The 16888-nt window shown below is 38.2% G+C and overlaps 1 protein-coding gene across 4 annotated transcripts in view; it reads left to right on the top strand.

Annotated features, from left to right (window-relative positions):
• The window catches only part of ARHGEF3 (Rho guanine nucleotide exchange factor 3), a 113882-nt gene that overhangs the window by 69078 nt on the left and 27916 nt on the right, over positions 1-16888 (top strand). Inside the window, exon 1 of one of the 4 annotated variants that reach the window (XM_010718489.3) lies at positions 12957-13229. The exons of the other annotated variants lie outside the window; for them this stretch is intronic. Within the exon in view, the coding sequence (XP_010716791.1) occupies positions 13134-13229 (96 nt within the window). The 5' untranslated portion in view covers positions 12957-13133. Of the gene's footprint in view, positions 1-12956; positions 13230-16888 lie in introns of those variants that run through there. 4 annotated transcript variants of the gene reach the window in all.

Below are 16888 nucleotides of genomic sequence, written 5' to 3'. Positions count from 1 at the left end.
CTGAAGGAAGTTCAATCCATAGAAACAGCCTAAAATGTGTAGCAGAGATTCTCTGACGTCTATTGAATTAAGAGGAAAGAAAAACTAGAGGAGTGTGTGGGGGGGGGAGGAGGGGGGAGGGAATGACTGAGATTATTTCCAGGATACTAGATACTAGAAATATTCTTATAGGATCTGCTGTTATTTAGAACAATCAGAAACAGAAGAAATGCTCCAAAAATAGATTTTTTTTTTAGTCTACAGTTCTCCAAAGATTGTTCTCCAAAATACAGCAGGTAAATATCTGGCCTGACCTATGAAAAGGTGGCTTGCACTAAGTGCTAAGAGCTCAGGTTCTCCCTGACAGAACCTGGCCTTCCAGCTGAGTTAGTGGTTGTGATGTGCTGCTATGCACTGAGAGGTTCCAGCTGAGACTGCTTATAGCAGCCACATGAACCTGGCTTTTGGCAGTTCATTTAAAACAACTCCAAGACCAAAAAGACTAAGAATTTTGAAAGCTAGTCTTTATTAGCTTGGGTAACTATTTTTACTGTAACTGATTGAAGGCCCCAAAAGATAAAAATGATTGCCACAGACACTGCTCATTTGTTTGTTGGGTTTGCACTTGGTTCTACTGATTTACCTTTCTATGTTTTGTAGCAATAAGGGAGTATTAAGAAAGCAGCAATTATTTTCTGTGCTGTTTGCCATGTTCAGTTTCATGCTGCATTCAAGTTTGTGCTGGTTCCACTTCGTTAATTAATTCCAGTCTTCCAATTACCGGCAGCAGCTGAACCTTTCTGTGCTGACACATCCCCTTCCCCCATCAGGTGTGATGTGCTGGAGCCATACGTGACTCAGTTGAACAGGAAGAAGTAACACTTTTAGATTTAATTAAGACAAGGTGTCTTTAAAGTTTCTTCCCCCATCCCCCTCATCTTCCAGTTATTTCCTGATATATTTTTGGGGCCAACTTTAGCAAGTTTAGGAAGGAACAGGTTTAAAAAACAGATGCACGCTTCCTGAAAAGCACCATTAAAAATTTCCACCTAGTTTCACAAACAAAACATAATCCTCATCCTATCAGAACTGGATAGAGCATAATAGAAATAGTTGTCTTAAACATTCAGAAGTTTTTCACATATGGATACAAATATTTAAAGAAATACTCCAATCAGAATTTTAACTCTCAGCATTTTTTTCCACACCAGAGTCACTGGTAAATAGTGTAGGAGTTTCTTAAGCTCGATGTTAATCTTTTTTTTTCCTTCACCACTCCCCCTTCCCACCAATGCCAAATGAACTAGTTAATTACCTTTGCTAGCACTGGTCACCTCAGAAGCACAGCTGTTAGTCATTACAAGAGGAAAAATATCTCTAAGAGTGGTTCTGAGATTATGGATGGTAGACAGCATTGTCTTTGAGATTGTCTTAATGTTGCCTGTGGACAGAGCAAATGTAGGAAAAAAAAATGAAAGTGAAGCTGATAAGCCTGAAGTTGCCAGTAAGCACTTCATTAGCTTAATGTTGTTATTTATGATACCTAAAGTTTGGAGACCACCAGAGGAAATTATCTGTAGCTTTTTTTTTCTTTTTTTTTTTTTTCTCCAAAGAATATCTGATTTTTGAGCCCAGTTGCTAGTAAAATATACTTTGAGATAGATGTACAAGCATGGGTATGTAATGATCAGAAGGCAGAATTAGATTTTTTACTGTGTAATCCTGTAAGGTTAGATGAAAGATGAGGAACATTACAGTATTTTCAGTGTCATTTTTCAACGTGCTGCTTGGTAACATTTTCCTGCTGAGTTGAACATAAAATCCTAACTAAAGCTTCCCATCTATAACCACCACAAATGGAATCAAGAAAGATTCACCAGGGCTAAATATTTCCTTCTTTTTGCTTTCTCTTTTTGCTAGAAATAGGACTCTTTGTAGCATAATTTATTTGTTTGGCATCTCTGTTACCATTATGTTGGAGAGCTGGCAATATTACTATCAACTGCTTTCTAATTGTTTGGATAGAAATGTAAAAATAGGCTAAAATGTGATCTGTTGATTGCATTGCCCCTTCCAGAGAGTACAGGGACATTGCAATATTGTCTATACTGCTAGCTGGGTATCTATCTAGCTGAGAGCATTTTGCAGCTCAAATGTTGCGGTTGCTGAAAAAAAATGTGAGAGCAGGCAATGATTACAAAAGCCACAACCCTCCCCATAACTATAAATAAATTCCCTACTGTCTTGTCACTGAGTGTACCTTAAAGCCTGTTGTATCTTAGGATATATTGGAATCACAGCTGTATTCAGTATATATACTGTAGATTTTTAAATGTGCAATTCATTTGGAGGGGGAAAAAAAGGAAGAAAAAGCTTAGTAGAATAGGTAGCAGTTGTGAAACAAGTGTACTGTTAGAAGGCATGAGACTGGAAGTGCTGTCTGATTACTGTATCTTTTCCATATGTGCAAGTAATATCAGATAGGTGATTTAGTTTCATAGAGATCAGGGAGACTGCTCGTGTTCAGAAAGGTCTTTGTAGCTTCTTATTTCAGCTGCTTTGCTTCTTCCTGTGATGTGGTTAATATATCCTGCAGCAACACATTGAAATGCACATCTGCTGTTAGATAGCACGTACTAAAAGAAATGTCACTTCCTGATCTAACAAAATAGATAGATTCTTACTATAGTAAAATGGCAGTTGTTTGGGGAGGATAGATGTCCTTTATTTTAATACAAATTCCAGGTTTAGAGGAAGCAATTAGGAACAGAAACAAGAGAGGCAGGTAGTCTCTAAATGTTTGTGCAAAAACAAACACATCAAATTCCAGAGAACAGTATGTAATAACATACCTGCTTTTCTATTCCAGATATGAAGTGCATTCCAATCTTTATTGTACAGCTATGCTTTTATGAAGCTGGTCTGTAGCCTTTCAGTTTTGAGTCATCAGTGCAATGGCTGGACTTAAACTTCTAGTATTTTGTTGTGGATTTGCATTGTAACTCTGTTGAATGCCCCATCTGTGCTCTTCCCATTTTAAGGAGGAATGGGGCAGTGAAGGACAGTTCACAGAGCACACTGAGAACACCTGTACCACCTGTACCAGACACTGTGCTTGAAGTTAAGCATCGGGATTTGCAATTTTTCCACTGCTTCGCTGTAGTATGTTGGCATGGCAGCACTGTTTGCTTTTGTTTCTTCTCCTAATTGTTTGGTACCTCCATTAAACTTTTCATTATTATCGTATCTGGAATAAGAAAGTATTTGGATACTGGATTATCATGCTTCTAATTGATAAGAATCATTGGAAATACAAATAAAGGTCCTGTATCATGCAGTCAGGAAAAACATGTTTTTTGACCTCTCCAGTATTAATTTCCCTTTTACTCTTTCAGATTTTGTACATCGCAGAATATTTTTGCTTTATCCTACACTAGAATTTCTGAGTGGTTACAAAGTGTTTTTTTCCCTACCATGCAGAGATGTTTCTTCCCCTTCCCCTTCCCCTTTTCCTTTTCCTTCCCCCTTTCCTTTTCGTTCCCCTTCCCCTAACAGGAATGTAGCTCATTTTTAACTTAGTAAAATAGCTTCCATTGGTACATCCTTCTGCTGTTAACATCTCTGAATTAGCATAATTTGATCCTATTCAAATTACTTTCAATTATACCAATATGATGTTTTTCTGATATGGGTGATCTCTAACCTGCTTGAAGTTCTGGGAGTGCTCTTGGATGTCAGTGTGAATGGGATTTCTCTTCACTGTTTGCCCTTCTCTTTTAGGTCTAAAATATGTAATACAATCAAAATACACTTTTTTCTCTTGTCTGAACATAAAAATACTTTGTACTGTCCTTCAAGGTAACAAAAGCACAAAAACACTTCTTTGTTAGTGTGCTTACAGGCGAGGATAAGGGCAGCAAATGAAGTTAGCAAGAGATGTTACATGGTCTTGTATTCTGTAGTAGTCTGAAAGTCATACAATGAAGGTTTAATAAGCTCCTCCTAAAAGATCTTATTTCAAAATCACATGTCTTAGACTGTTGCTTTTGTGCAAGATGGAAGATTCAGCTTAAGTAAAAAGAAGGTCCCTGGGAATTCCACTTTATGTATAATTTACTAATAAGATACATATGTTATGTAATGTGTTCTTAATACATAGCCTTGAAAATAAGTGTTGCTTAACCCGTCAATTGCTGAACATGTATTATCACACAAAATTCACATAGAAGAGCTTGTCAAATGCCCAAGTGTCTTAAACTTCTTTCGCTTTGTTCTTGAATGGAACTAGCATTGTACTGAATGAGAAGTAGGTCCTTTTATCTGCCCTGCGCCTAAGCTTGCATTTTATTTCCATCTGATCATCAGTTTTTGGCTTTTGTTATTTACAAAGTTAAAATTCTCCTTCAAGTTCTTACTATGTTGCATTCTGGTTATTGCAACATTTATTTTTCTGGGTTTACCAGGACAGTTTAGCCTTCTACTTATACATCTAAGTGTTACTATGAAAGTCATTTTCCTAGAGGATAGCTTTGATCCTTCTGTGCTTCCCTTTGCATTGCTGTGGGGGCTTCTCTTTTGCACCAAAACAGAAACTACAAAAGCTTTTGAAAGGATAGATGAATTTATCACAATCCCACAAATCATTCTGTCACTGAAATAGCTCACTCTTTTTCCTGTCTGGGCTAGAATGACCGCTCTCATCCTTAGCTAGCTATTATTTTATAGGAGGTGGTTAGAATTACTTTCCAATATTTCCTTTCCATTTCTAAGAGTTGACTCTGCCTGCTCTTTTGGGAACAAAGTTGACAGTGGTAGTTAGGGACTTGTTTAAAATTCACATCTGTTGGGAAACAATGCACCTTATGATGGAACACAGTTGCAGATTTGACAGTGGAGGTAACGTAAAAATAGGATGCACTCAATCTATTGCCAGATTGCAAAATGAGTTGATTACTAATTCATATTGAATTGATCAGAGAGGAGACAGCCTTCAGAAGTTACTGATAGCATTTTTGAACTAAGAATGAGATATGCAGGAAAACTATTTGTTTTATTTCTATTTTTATGTTTCAAACAAAACTTGTTGCAGTAACTTTTGTACAGTGCGGATAATTTCATCTTATTTTCCTTTGGGAAGATAGTACTTTGTAACCTTAAGAAAAACCTGCTTGTAACCCAAAGCAAAACATTTCTGCAAACGGCTTCTTGATGCCCTGATTCTTGTCAAGGGGTGTGAACAAAGAAGTTCTGACCTGGTGTGAGTTACTGGTGTCTGAAGATATTATGCCCCATTTCAAGCATCTTTTCAACATTAGTCACATTGTTGCTAGTGGCCCATGCTCGGTAAGGTCATGCAGCTGTACTGCGCTTGGTGCTGGGAGTAGGCGGGTTCTGTCGCTTGTTGATGCGTTATCAGGTTCTGGAAGGACACTTCTTTTTGAAGTTATACCATATTTTTGCTCCTCCCTCGCGAGGAAGGGATGAGAAATAGATGACTTAATTTTTATTTATTTATTTATTTTTGTGAGTCACTGCAATAATTTCAATTGTGAAACACTGTGGGGTCTGCAAAACTATTTGGGGCTGATTTTTGCACTGGGTTGTCATTGAGTATTTTATCATACAGGAAGGATGTTCAAGATTGCTCTATCATAGCTGAGATAGTGGACATTTTTTTTACAGGTAAAGCACTCAGTAGTCTCACTGCTTTGTTTGATTATCATTATTCTTTAATGACTTGCATGACTTGCAGTCTGTACCAGCGAATTTTAATTTGCCTAACTTTGAGTTTAGAAATGCTGCTGGAATCTCCTTGGCTGTGATCTAGAAAAGGTACATTGTGCTCAGGAGAGCGTGAAGTCAGTCTTAGTGCTTGTGTCGAGAATTTTTATTCAGAAAACACAGATGTTCTCTTAATTTCAAGATAGTTAAATTGGCACAAATAGCTGACCAGAAGATGAGTAACAGTACACGGTTGTTATGGAAATTAGGTGGATCTGTTTAAAAATAATAATAATGATAAAAAAGATTCTTATCCAGAACTTATGTCCAAAAACTGAAATGCTGACAGTATTCTTTGTGTATGACTTCATGAAAGAACTTACGTTGAGCTAACAGTGCATCACTGTTTGGAACTTTTTTCCCTGTCCTGTACTTATTTGTACCTGTGTGCTCTCCTTCCACTTCAGTGTGTAGCATTTTTCCAATGGCACCATAACCTATTCAGCTCACTAAAGCAGCAGAAGAAACCTCACAATAAAAAGTCAATATTTCTTCTTGTTGGAGTGGAGGGTTATCGTTGTTGGAAGTGAGGGCTATTCTTTTAGAAGTGGCAAATTATTAGGAAATTAATCTCAGTCATACTGTAAAATAATGTCCATTGTCATCAAAATTTTTTGAACTTTGTATCTTAAGTACTGCACTTCCTGAAACAAAAACATACTCCAAAATGTGAAGAATTTTTATGAATGTGACTATTCTTAGATAACTTCTGAGGAATGGGGAGGATCATACTAAGATGTAAATGGGGCAAAATTTGTGTCAAAATGGACACATGAACAGAGGGCCAAGGTTTAAAGTTTGTGCTACCAGAAAAGTAAGTGAAAATGAGAAGGAAAATGAGGAGGTCACAATCTGTTTGCTGCTTATATTTCTGACCTGAAGAAGGACCCATATAACTGAAAGCTCTTCTGTTGCTTCCTTCTACCTCTCCCCCTTTATAGAATTTGGCCTAATAAACCACATAAACTCCAAAACAATGCTTTACATATTGCAGTTGGATGGACAAAGTAAGTGGTTTTTGGCCAGTATTATGTGTGAAATCAGTGACAGAGCGGAGAAAATTCCTGATATTCTTAATAGTTAATCCTTTCTTTGTTTTTTTCTTGTCCGTACCTAAGCATATGCTTACATGCAAATAGCAAAACATAGTAAAATTCTCTCTTTCCTAAATATTATAGAGTTATTCATGTAATATAAATGTTATTATAACCTCATCAAAACAAAGAAAATGCCACTACTGTGATATCTTGGTAAGCACTTTCTATTAGAAACAGTGGTGTCTGATGAATAAATTTGTTACTTTAATTTTCCAGTCAGCAGGGCAAAAAATTTCTGTTCCATCAGTGCCTGTAATATATGCAAAAGAATTTTAGTTATATTTAATCCCATTTAAATACCATACGAGTGGTTCCTAGTAATTTCCTCTCTGTATGCAGAATGCCTCTTTCAATGTAAGGAAAGAACGTTTACATTCAAGGTCACTTCTACTGTCTTTGTGTGGCTCTTCAAAATCCACCCAGATAAATCAGCACAATGCTCTCCCTCTCCTCTTTACTTTTCCCTGGGGAAGCATAGGAAGAGAAGCTCAAGCAAGTGCTTTGTTACAAGTGTAAAATCACGAAGGGTCATCTCATCCAGCCTCACCACACCCTCTACATTCCCTCCAGAGGGACCACCGTGCTTAGTAATTAGTTTGCATTGCTGGGTGTGGTAGAGGGGTGGAGAAGCATGAATTCTTCCTGATTTTCTCAGTGGGCCTTTGTTAGTCGTGAGCTGCAGGAGACAGACACTGTAGCAGTCAGATATGAATTTGAGGCAGCTTAAAAAATGACATCTTACTGTCTTCCCAAGGCAAATTTCTGTTTTTGTCTCTATCTCAGTGCAAATGGCAATTGTTAGAGAGCATCCTTTAACTGCACAGTATTCTGTAGTAATCAAAAGATACTTGGCAATAGGAAAAAAAAAACACAACACAAACACAGAAAACAAACAACAACAACAAAAAAATTGGCAGATTTTCACGTTTGTTTCCAGTGCAGACTTGTTCCACACTTACATGAAAAAGCTTCAACAACATATGTGTGTTTTACTTTCAAAGCCTGCGGACTTCTGAATAAACGATGTGTGCTTAAACAATAATGTGTTTGTGATGATCTGTGTGAGTCATGTCTCTCTGTCCATCAGTTCCACATGAATGCACTCCAACATAAAGGTGGTTCTTTGAAATAGGAATCATCCACTATGGAAGAGAAAGAAGGCTCCTGCTATTTTTCATTTTATTTGAAAAAAATCAGGGGAAATAGTGGGATTTCTTGTTGCAAATCCCAAAGCAGAGAGCATGATAACAGTGAGGAAATGTAAGTGTTTAACTTCTTCCTCCCCATGTTACTCCATAAGCTCCACAAATAAGGGTCATATGAAAGATAATCTTCAAATGGAGAGTCCAGGCAGAACAGAAAATTGGGCTTCACTTTTGTAATGTCAGATGTTCCTCTGAGATGTATTTCTTTGTTCTGCACTGATCTTTGCAGGATTATGACTCCACCTGGAAAAATTATAGCTGTGGTTTTTGAGAGAAGATTTTTAATGGTAATCATTTATCCTGTAATCCTGTTTTTATTGGAATTTCTTAGCACCAGTGTGTTTAATCAAGTGATCTTGTTCCAATATTTATTACCTAGTAAATTGTCATTCTTGCTACTGTGTGTACAGTCTGTGTTTGCAATGAAGAAATTGCAGTTTTGTGAACAGCTGTGCAGCTGTCTGATAAATATCCTTTATCTCGTAGTTAATATGCTTTCTAACTACTACATTGTCACAGTTTCTGCATTCCAGCTCCTGAGCAGATTCAAATCTTTACTGTTTTGTTGAAATAACCACTTCCAAAATTGTTTTTTGGGGATTGGGAAGTGTTCATAGTTTCCTTTCTGAAATGAGAGCTTCCTAATGATCACCCTCAAGAGATGTTGGAGAGCATTGAAGAGAAGTGTCAGTAAGCACAGAACTGTGTGTGCATGTGCAGCATTAGCTCACCTGGCCTTCCCTGGTCGTTTTAGAGGAGCAAATTTTATCTGTGTGTTCTTAGCAAAATTGTTCCTCTTAGAAGTAGCGGCTTCTGTTGGTGTGGGTTTTGTTTTATTTATTTGATGAAGCCACGTGCTAGTGGTGGGTACCTATATGAGATACCTGTACTCTAAGAATAATCCGTGGAGTACAAACTGGGGAGCTTTTTCACATAACAAGTACTCTGCACTCCTAGCCAAAGTTGTTTAGATATGCAACGTACTTTACGTCTTTTACTCCCATCATAAATGCAGCGTAATGAAGCGAGACAGCCAGGCTGTAGTATTTCAAGTGATTCAGAGATAACTGGATAACTTAATATTCATACGGAAATTTATCTGCTTTGAAAACAAAGCAAATGAACTGTTTGTTGTTTTTAATATTATTAAAAAAAATCAGTTGGGATATGGCATGTCTGAAGATGATAGTGATAAGTTTTACTTTTCAAAGCATTGTACCTTTAATTAAATTCTTATTACTGGTAACATGTCACAAAGATGCTTTCTTTATGAAATTTATGTCTAGGTGAATAATCTATATTTCTAAATGATCCAAAATGAATGAAAACTGCCACAAATATGGATCAGAGGAGAAACACAGTTAGCTGTGTTTCCCTTTTAGCTTTGCTAGTTGTAATAAAAAAAAAAAATAGAGTGAATTGTTGCAAATGGAGGCTAGGCTGTAGTTTAGGTATCACAGTCAACTGCAGGCAGAAAGGAAAAAAAACAACAAACAAGGATTATATTAAATTGGGTGAGGGAAGAAAAGCAGAGATAGCCAAGCAGACAGCTAATTTTTTACTAGAAGCTGACTGCATGTAACTGATTTTTTTTTTTTTTTTTAACAACTTGTCAAAACAAATTTTGACTCTTGACAGGGGAAGCAGTCACATTAGCACATGAAGAGGAAGAAGGTAATCAAGATCTAGGTGTAGACGTTTCAAAATATTTCTGTTTAATTACGGATTCTGCATTTCTGCCCAAAGGCATTTGGAATGTGTTGGCAAAGATCATGTTAAAACAAAACCTAAACAAGACAACAAAATCACCAACCCTAGAGTATAAACAATCTATTTGTGTGTTTTCTTCCTAGGGCTGAGTTCAGCTTTGACTGATGATTTTATGTTCCACTGAACTCCTTAAAGCCCTTGGATAAAGATGCTTCACTCATTTGGCTCCTACTTAGATGTTTAGATTAAATGTTTCAGTTTCTTTTATTGCTGTTGAGCATAATGGCAATTTAAACACTGCTTAGAAGGAATCAAGATTTCTTTTCTTGTTTTTGCTCTTCTGCCATTGTATTTTGTATCCTTTGTGAAATCTTTTAACAACAGTACTTTAATTTTCAAATTTCTGATCAAAGTTATATGAATCTTGAAGATTAATGTAGGATTAAAAGGAATTCTGGGCACATTGTGAGAATATTTTTAAGGTTTTAAAACTTCAGTGTTTCAAAGGACTTTGTCATATAGACAGATGCTTTTGCAATATATACGTTAGTATTTGGTTTTGACTGTATGAGGAAACTAAATAAAATTAGTGGTGTGAACCAGATGATTACAGAACAATTTTAGCAGTGAACTGAACCAGGTCAGTGGTGCTAACTTACTTGAACAGAGGAAAAAGAAAGAAAAATAAAAGGATTATAAGCAAGGGAAAACAACTCTTTTCTGAATGATTTTATGAGAGGATTGCTTGAATTGTCCTGTTAGGTAATTCCATCAGATAGTATGATGCTTACAAAGTTAGGTGTATCAATGAACTTTCAGTCCAAATTTCAGTTCTGAACCAGCTCTACTAGTAGAACCTGCAAACTTTCTAATGAATCCTGTTTTAGGTGTTCATGGAAGTTATAGTCCTTTAGGTGCAACTTACCCTGGAATTTATTGGTCTCCTGCCTATTTCTAGCAGTTAATTGTATTCCTCTTAAAATAGACTTTTTCTTATTTCTCAAGAATTCTTAGTTATACCAAAGTGCACTGGCCTGATTAATTATAAAAAGATGAAAGATAGTATCTGTCTTTTTTTTTTTTTTTTTTTTTTTTGCATGTTTGTTATTTTAGCCTCTGAGCCCTGCCCTGTGTGAAGTGCTCTTTACTCTGTGAAGCATATGACAGGACTAGAAAGGTTTGAGGGCATGCCCTGAAGGCTTTTTTTTCTGATCTAAGTGAAGCTGATTTCTAAAATGGTCTTAGCATATATATGCATAAACAAGCATACACAGATGGTATTTGAAAGCACGACTTCTTGGGTGTGAATGGCTGCACAGCTGCTGCAGTTTTCTCAGGAGGTTCTGGCCATTTTAAGAAGCCTGTGTATATTGGTGTTTTGATGTGTTTGAAGTGTAAGGAGAAACTGTCCAATGGATTGTGCTCACAGGATGAATATCTATCTCCTGGATATCACACTGAAGATGAGTTTCATTCATATGGATGAAAACTGTCTTTTCAGAAATGTACAGTTAAGACAAATAATCTTCACCAAAATAAAATTATTTTCATATCTTATGAAAAATAAAGAGTAATGGGGGGACAACTTTGATCAGTCTAGCTTAGTATCAATTCTCCAGTGGTGGTAAACAGTGGTTTTTTAGGGAGGAGTGTGAAAAAGAAAATACCGTGACAGGTTGTTTCCTAAAATACTGTTGCAGTAGCCACACTTGTGGCTGAGAAACTTTCTTGGCAGCAATATCTTGTGACAAATATGTGCACTGCATGTAACTTGAAAACTGTACATAACGTGAAGAATTCGCTCATTTTTTTTCTCCAGATATGCTACCATGCAGTTTATTCTGATCTTCCTTTTTTTTCTTGGATTCAACATAGTGAGAAATCATTCCCTGTTTTACATCAACACTACTGCTTCCAGTGAGCCTTGTCTGGTTCTCCCTTAGCACTTTGGAGATGGGGAGAGCAGTTCTGCTCATCACTTCAAATTTCACTAGAAGAAGGACTGGCCATACTGAACTTCTGCTAATTTTCTTCTGACTTTTTTTCCAGGAGCTAGAGGCTTGGGATACTGGTGTGTGCTGTAGGTTGTTTGGGGCTTTTGTTTGTTTTTCTGATCAGATTACTACAAAGTAGAGAGAGATCTGTTTAAGAGGTGACCATCTCAGGCTCTATTGTGGTTGCTTCTGAAAAGGTCTGGTTAAGTCGTGATAAACATTGTGTATGCTTGGGATGTTGAAGTCAAAGGAAGCATCGATGTAAGTCTGCCATTTGAATAAGCTTCTAAAGGTATTGCTATCTGATTAACAACATTTGGGAAAATAAATGCTTGTAAAGCAGGATTCATCATATCTCTACCTTTAAAAACACCGCTAATTCTTTTGGACTCTGAAGTTATTCTCAGCTGTGCTGCTTCCTTTTGGCTGAAAATATCCTTCCCTCCTTCTCCAGCCAGCTTCCTTGTCACAGTTTCCTTTTCCTTGTCTTCCATTTACTCTTGTTTGTATTACAGACAGGGCCCGCAGCCCTTCCTCTCTCTTTCAGGAAAGTTTCACTACCTTTATCCGGAGAAAGGCATCCCACGCACAGTGTACCTGGCTCCACGGGAAGGCCCTGTGTACCATGTTCTGCAGAGGTGTTTTCCGTTCCCTCAGCTGGTTACAATGAGGGGTGCGGGTATGGGAGCTCCTGAGCTAAACAATAGCAGCGTAGCTTTAAAAACACAGGGAACAAACTGCTGCTTGCCAGACAGGAAGAAGCAACAATGTGGGCAAACAGAAGAAATGCACAGCAGGACCCGAGAGATCAGTGCGGGGCACATATCTGCAGGGTGTGGATGCCTCTGCCATCCACAGGAATGCACTGTGTTGTGAGACCTGTGTGCAGGGGCACTTGGGAGAGCTGTTAGCTGCCGTGAAGTTCCGTCAGGTACTCAGCTGTCAAGAAAGCCCAACAGCGGGTCAATAATAGAATTCCATTTACTCCACGACAAGCAAGCGGCAAGGCCAGGCTGAAATTTCAGCTTATAATATGTGCTAAGAGTGCTGCTGCATCCTTAAGGGAGTACAGCTTAGCCGAGAGAAAAAGGAACCCGGTCCGCCGCGGCCCGGCGGGTGGCTGGGCGCCGCGCGGCAACTCGTGCAGCTCCGCCTCTCCGTGAGGCGGTGGGGCCGTTCCCGCCCAGCGGGGCGGGCCGTGCTGAGGGGCGGCCGCCTGCTGCCTTCCGTGCCTGTCTGCCGTCCGCTGCCTGCCGCTCCTCGCCGGCCACGGGACGCTTCAGCCTGACCGGCTTGGCCCCGTCCTCGCGGTTTGGACTCGGACAGAATCAGCTGTGACACCCGAAACCGCTTCTCGCGCCGCCGCGATGGTGGCCAAGGATTACCCTTTCTACCTTTCGGTCAAGAGGGCGAATTGCGCCTTGGATGTGGAGGCGGCGAGCAGCCCGGCTAAAGAGACGGAGGTACTTATCTGCTGGGGCACGGCTGCAACTTTGTTCTGCCTTGCAGCGTGCTCTGCATTACTCTGGGGAGACCGGTGTACGTGGGGAATGGCTGCTGTGCGTGGTCCTGGCTTCCTTGCTACTTTCTCTAGACGTTGGAATAAGACAAGGAGTAAGGGATCTAGATCTTTTCATCTGTCACTTTAAGGAAGCGAAGGTAGTCTTTTAGGGGACTAGTTGATAAGTGTCTATTTTAGATATATTGCCTGAAGTAAGTTATATGTATTTTACTAAGCATTACTTAAAGGTCATGAAATGTATGCAAGAAACCAGTTATGTTTTTTTTTTTGACAGTGGAGGAATCTGGAAGACAGTGTCTTAGAGCACTTCATTTGTCTTTTCCCCTTCAGAAATAAAGCAAGAAATTAATCCATCTGCATGGCTAATCAAACCCTGCTGTATCAGCAGGTTTTCTACTCTCTTAAAATGAACTCCTTTAACATGACATGACACTCATTAACCAACGCTCAACTTGCTTGCAAAATTCTCATAAACGGTGGAGACTTTCAAGGAGCAGTGTTCATGCAAGACTTCAGTACTGTAGGTTGGTGTTTAGTCTGCTCTGTGCTCTGCTATGGAAAGAGAAGTGACCTTAGTGAGTCTGTCTAGCCGTGCTGGAGGAAAGCAAACTTCTTTCTGAAAGTTTTTGTCACTGAAGTATCTAGCTTTTACATTAGTCTTGGTTGCTGAGTAATTTGACAACTTAATACACTGAGTGCATTTAATACAACTACGTCAAAATTTAATTACATCCAGCACTTGAATGTAACATAAGCCAAGTGCCCTTATTTTAAGCCAGGAACTAGTAAGACTCTGCACTCTTGCTTTTCTGTGTACTTTTACATAAAGGATTTTAATTCATGCTATTAATAAAACTGAAATTTTGTCATCTGTACTTTTGGAAGTTTGCACCCTGATTGTGTTTGTGTGCTTTCATGTAAAGCTCAGGTTGGTAAGCACTGAATAGTTCATTTAAGATACCGGTTTTCCTAAGTACTATTTAAGAAATATGGTTTTCATCTTTCAGTGCGTGAGCCTTTTTTTTTTTTTTTTTTTTTTTTTCCCTTTTTTCTTTTAGTGAATGAATAGAATTGTCAGATGGAAAGACTTGGAGTGTTCCTTTACAGTTTGGAAGGGCAGCTTAAGTGTAGTCAAATTTCATGAAAAAAATCTCAATGGAAACTTAGAGCATGAGGAATTGTGATCAATCAGATCATGACAGAGCATGACAGATGTGATCAATCAAAGTTACAGCCTGCAAACAGTTGTTTTAGATTTATAACCTTTCATTTTGTATTTTGTACAATTAAGAAAAGTCAACCTGTGCTTTCAGACTGATTTCTGAGAGTAGCTGAACTTTTTCTTTTTTTGAGAAACGAACTTCTAAACATTCTTCTGTTTGTCTGTATCAGCCACTCGAAAATTTTTCCGAAGGAAGCAAAAATAAATGCACTTTAGGGAAGGAATTATAAAGATAGATGCATGTAACCTGTTTCCTCACAGTTTGTCTGCTCTGGGGAAAATTCTCATTTCTTCTCCAAATAAAATGTTACGCTTTTTCTGCACCCTTTAGTAATTAAGAGAAAGCTATTGGGCACCTCCTAGCACAGTTCTGTGTTACTACACCAGGAAGCTAATTTTGCTGTGTGTAGGTTGTAAATTTCTGGCCAGTGAAACCTTCTACCTTTTAAAAACCATTTTAGTTATTAATATGGAAGTTGGTTGATTTAACTAATAACCTACTGTGTATACATTTTGTCACGTGGAATAGAATGTATTTTCTGCTCTGTGCTTGTTGTGTTTTGGTTTTAAGTCAGAATTTGTGGCTTTTAAATATTTCTTGTGAAATTCAGCAAAATCCTTGAGCTTATATGTAATGTAACTCCATTATTTTTTAACTAAGGCTGGCAAGAAATGCATATTTATCCGTACTGTTGAAATGTCACATTTCCAGCTGAAGATCTCTGAGTAGCAAGCAGAAGCTTACTGGTGATGGATTGTTTCTTTTCTATTAGACTTTTGAGTGTAGAGCAGCAGTGGAAAACTGAGGTGTTTCTGAGGAATGAGTTAGCAGCAGAAAACAGAACAGAGGTTTCCTGCTTATAGTGTTCTTTAAGCCACAGTTCATCTTCTTCAGCATAAATTCTGTAGAAGTTCCCCAGTTGCAAAGTAATGACTAATAAAATGTCTGAAATGTATGGGAACAGTAAAAACCTGGAATCAGAGAAAAGCCTCTGGTACCTGCTATCACATTTCTCCCTGAATACTGTTTAAGGGCAGCAAAACACTGTGGTGCCTGAGGAATGAGTTAACACAGAAAACAGAGTAAGGCCTTTATGTGCATCATTACGTACCTCACAGGAAAATACTGTAGTGCAATTTTAAGTGCAAATGGTACAGAGGTGTTGGGTTTTTCCATCTTTTTTATAAGACAAAAGTGAAGAATTGACAAAACTGAAATTTGCTTGCTTCAAGATATTAAAAAAATAAATAAAGAATCAAACCCACATCCTTTCCTGTGATGTACTGTCTGCTGTTTCAGCAGCTATAGCAAGCTTCCTTATCAGCCCCTTTAAAGGCAACATTGAAGCCCAAGTGCTGGTTGGGCAACAGGGGAGTGGCAAACACAGTTACAGGGTGCGATTGGAAGTTCTAATTGTGCACTTTAGGGTGTGAGGCAAACAGCTACATGGAACTGGGAATAAAGTTTCCTTTCTAATGCTTTTCAGTATATCTTTTGAATAATTTCATACTGTTTAGTATCAGAAAAGTGATGCACAAGGAATATTCTATAAGCTCACCAGAGTGCCTATTCACGTGTGAGACTTAATGGTGAAGCATGTGCTCTGACAACATACAACTAGAGAAAGATGCTGAATATAGATTCCATTCAGAAGAAATGGTGGAAGAAGAAAAAAAACAATAACTGCTCTCAAAAGTTTCAGCCTAAAGAAGTAGAGGAGTTTGGCAGAAGTCAAGGCTTAGTTGTTCACCTGCACAATGACACTGCAAACTGTGCCATGACGTATTAGTTTCATGGATGTTGGTAAGGTTAATCAGATACCCAGTACCACCTGGGCACCTAATATACTGTGGTTTATGAATGGTCATATGAGATCTTTATATGGTGAGTGTGGTGTTCAAAGACAACTTTTAATTAGTTTCCTATACAAAATTGATAAATTGGGGATATATTTCTAAAGAGCTGAGGCACAGAGACAATAATTACTGCAGAGCTGCCTCAATTTTAGCTAAATGTAATTAGAGAGATGCCATTAAAGATATTTTGTCTGTCATGCTTGGAAGCAACCCAGTTAGTATCTGTGAAGAAATACATAAATCTGCACGTTCTTCATAATGTGAAGTTGGGAATCGTGTTTGGGGATGACTGTGCCTAAGTGCAGATGTTGGACCAAAATCAGGCACATTACGGAGCCCACCAATACAGTAGTACTAGTAATTCATTTAAGTCAAATGGTTTCCTATAGGAACACAGTCTTCTGGGATGATGACAGTAGCATAACGGTGCTACAGCTGATGTTCTGCAGATGAGATGCATGCACAATTTTCTAATCACAGTTTTTAATTCCTGTAAAGCATAGTTTAGTATGAATGGTCTT

Source organism: Meleagris gallopavo, chromosome 14, assembly GCF_905368555.1.
Source record: "Meleagris gallopavo chromosome 14, MGAL_WU_HG_1.1, whole genome shotgun sequence".
Classification (NCBI taxonomy): Eukaryota; Metazoa; Chordata; class Aves; order Galliformes; family Phasianidae; genus Meleagris; species Meleagris gallopavo.
This window is presented reverse-complemented; position numbering and strand designations above follow the sequence as displayed.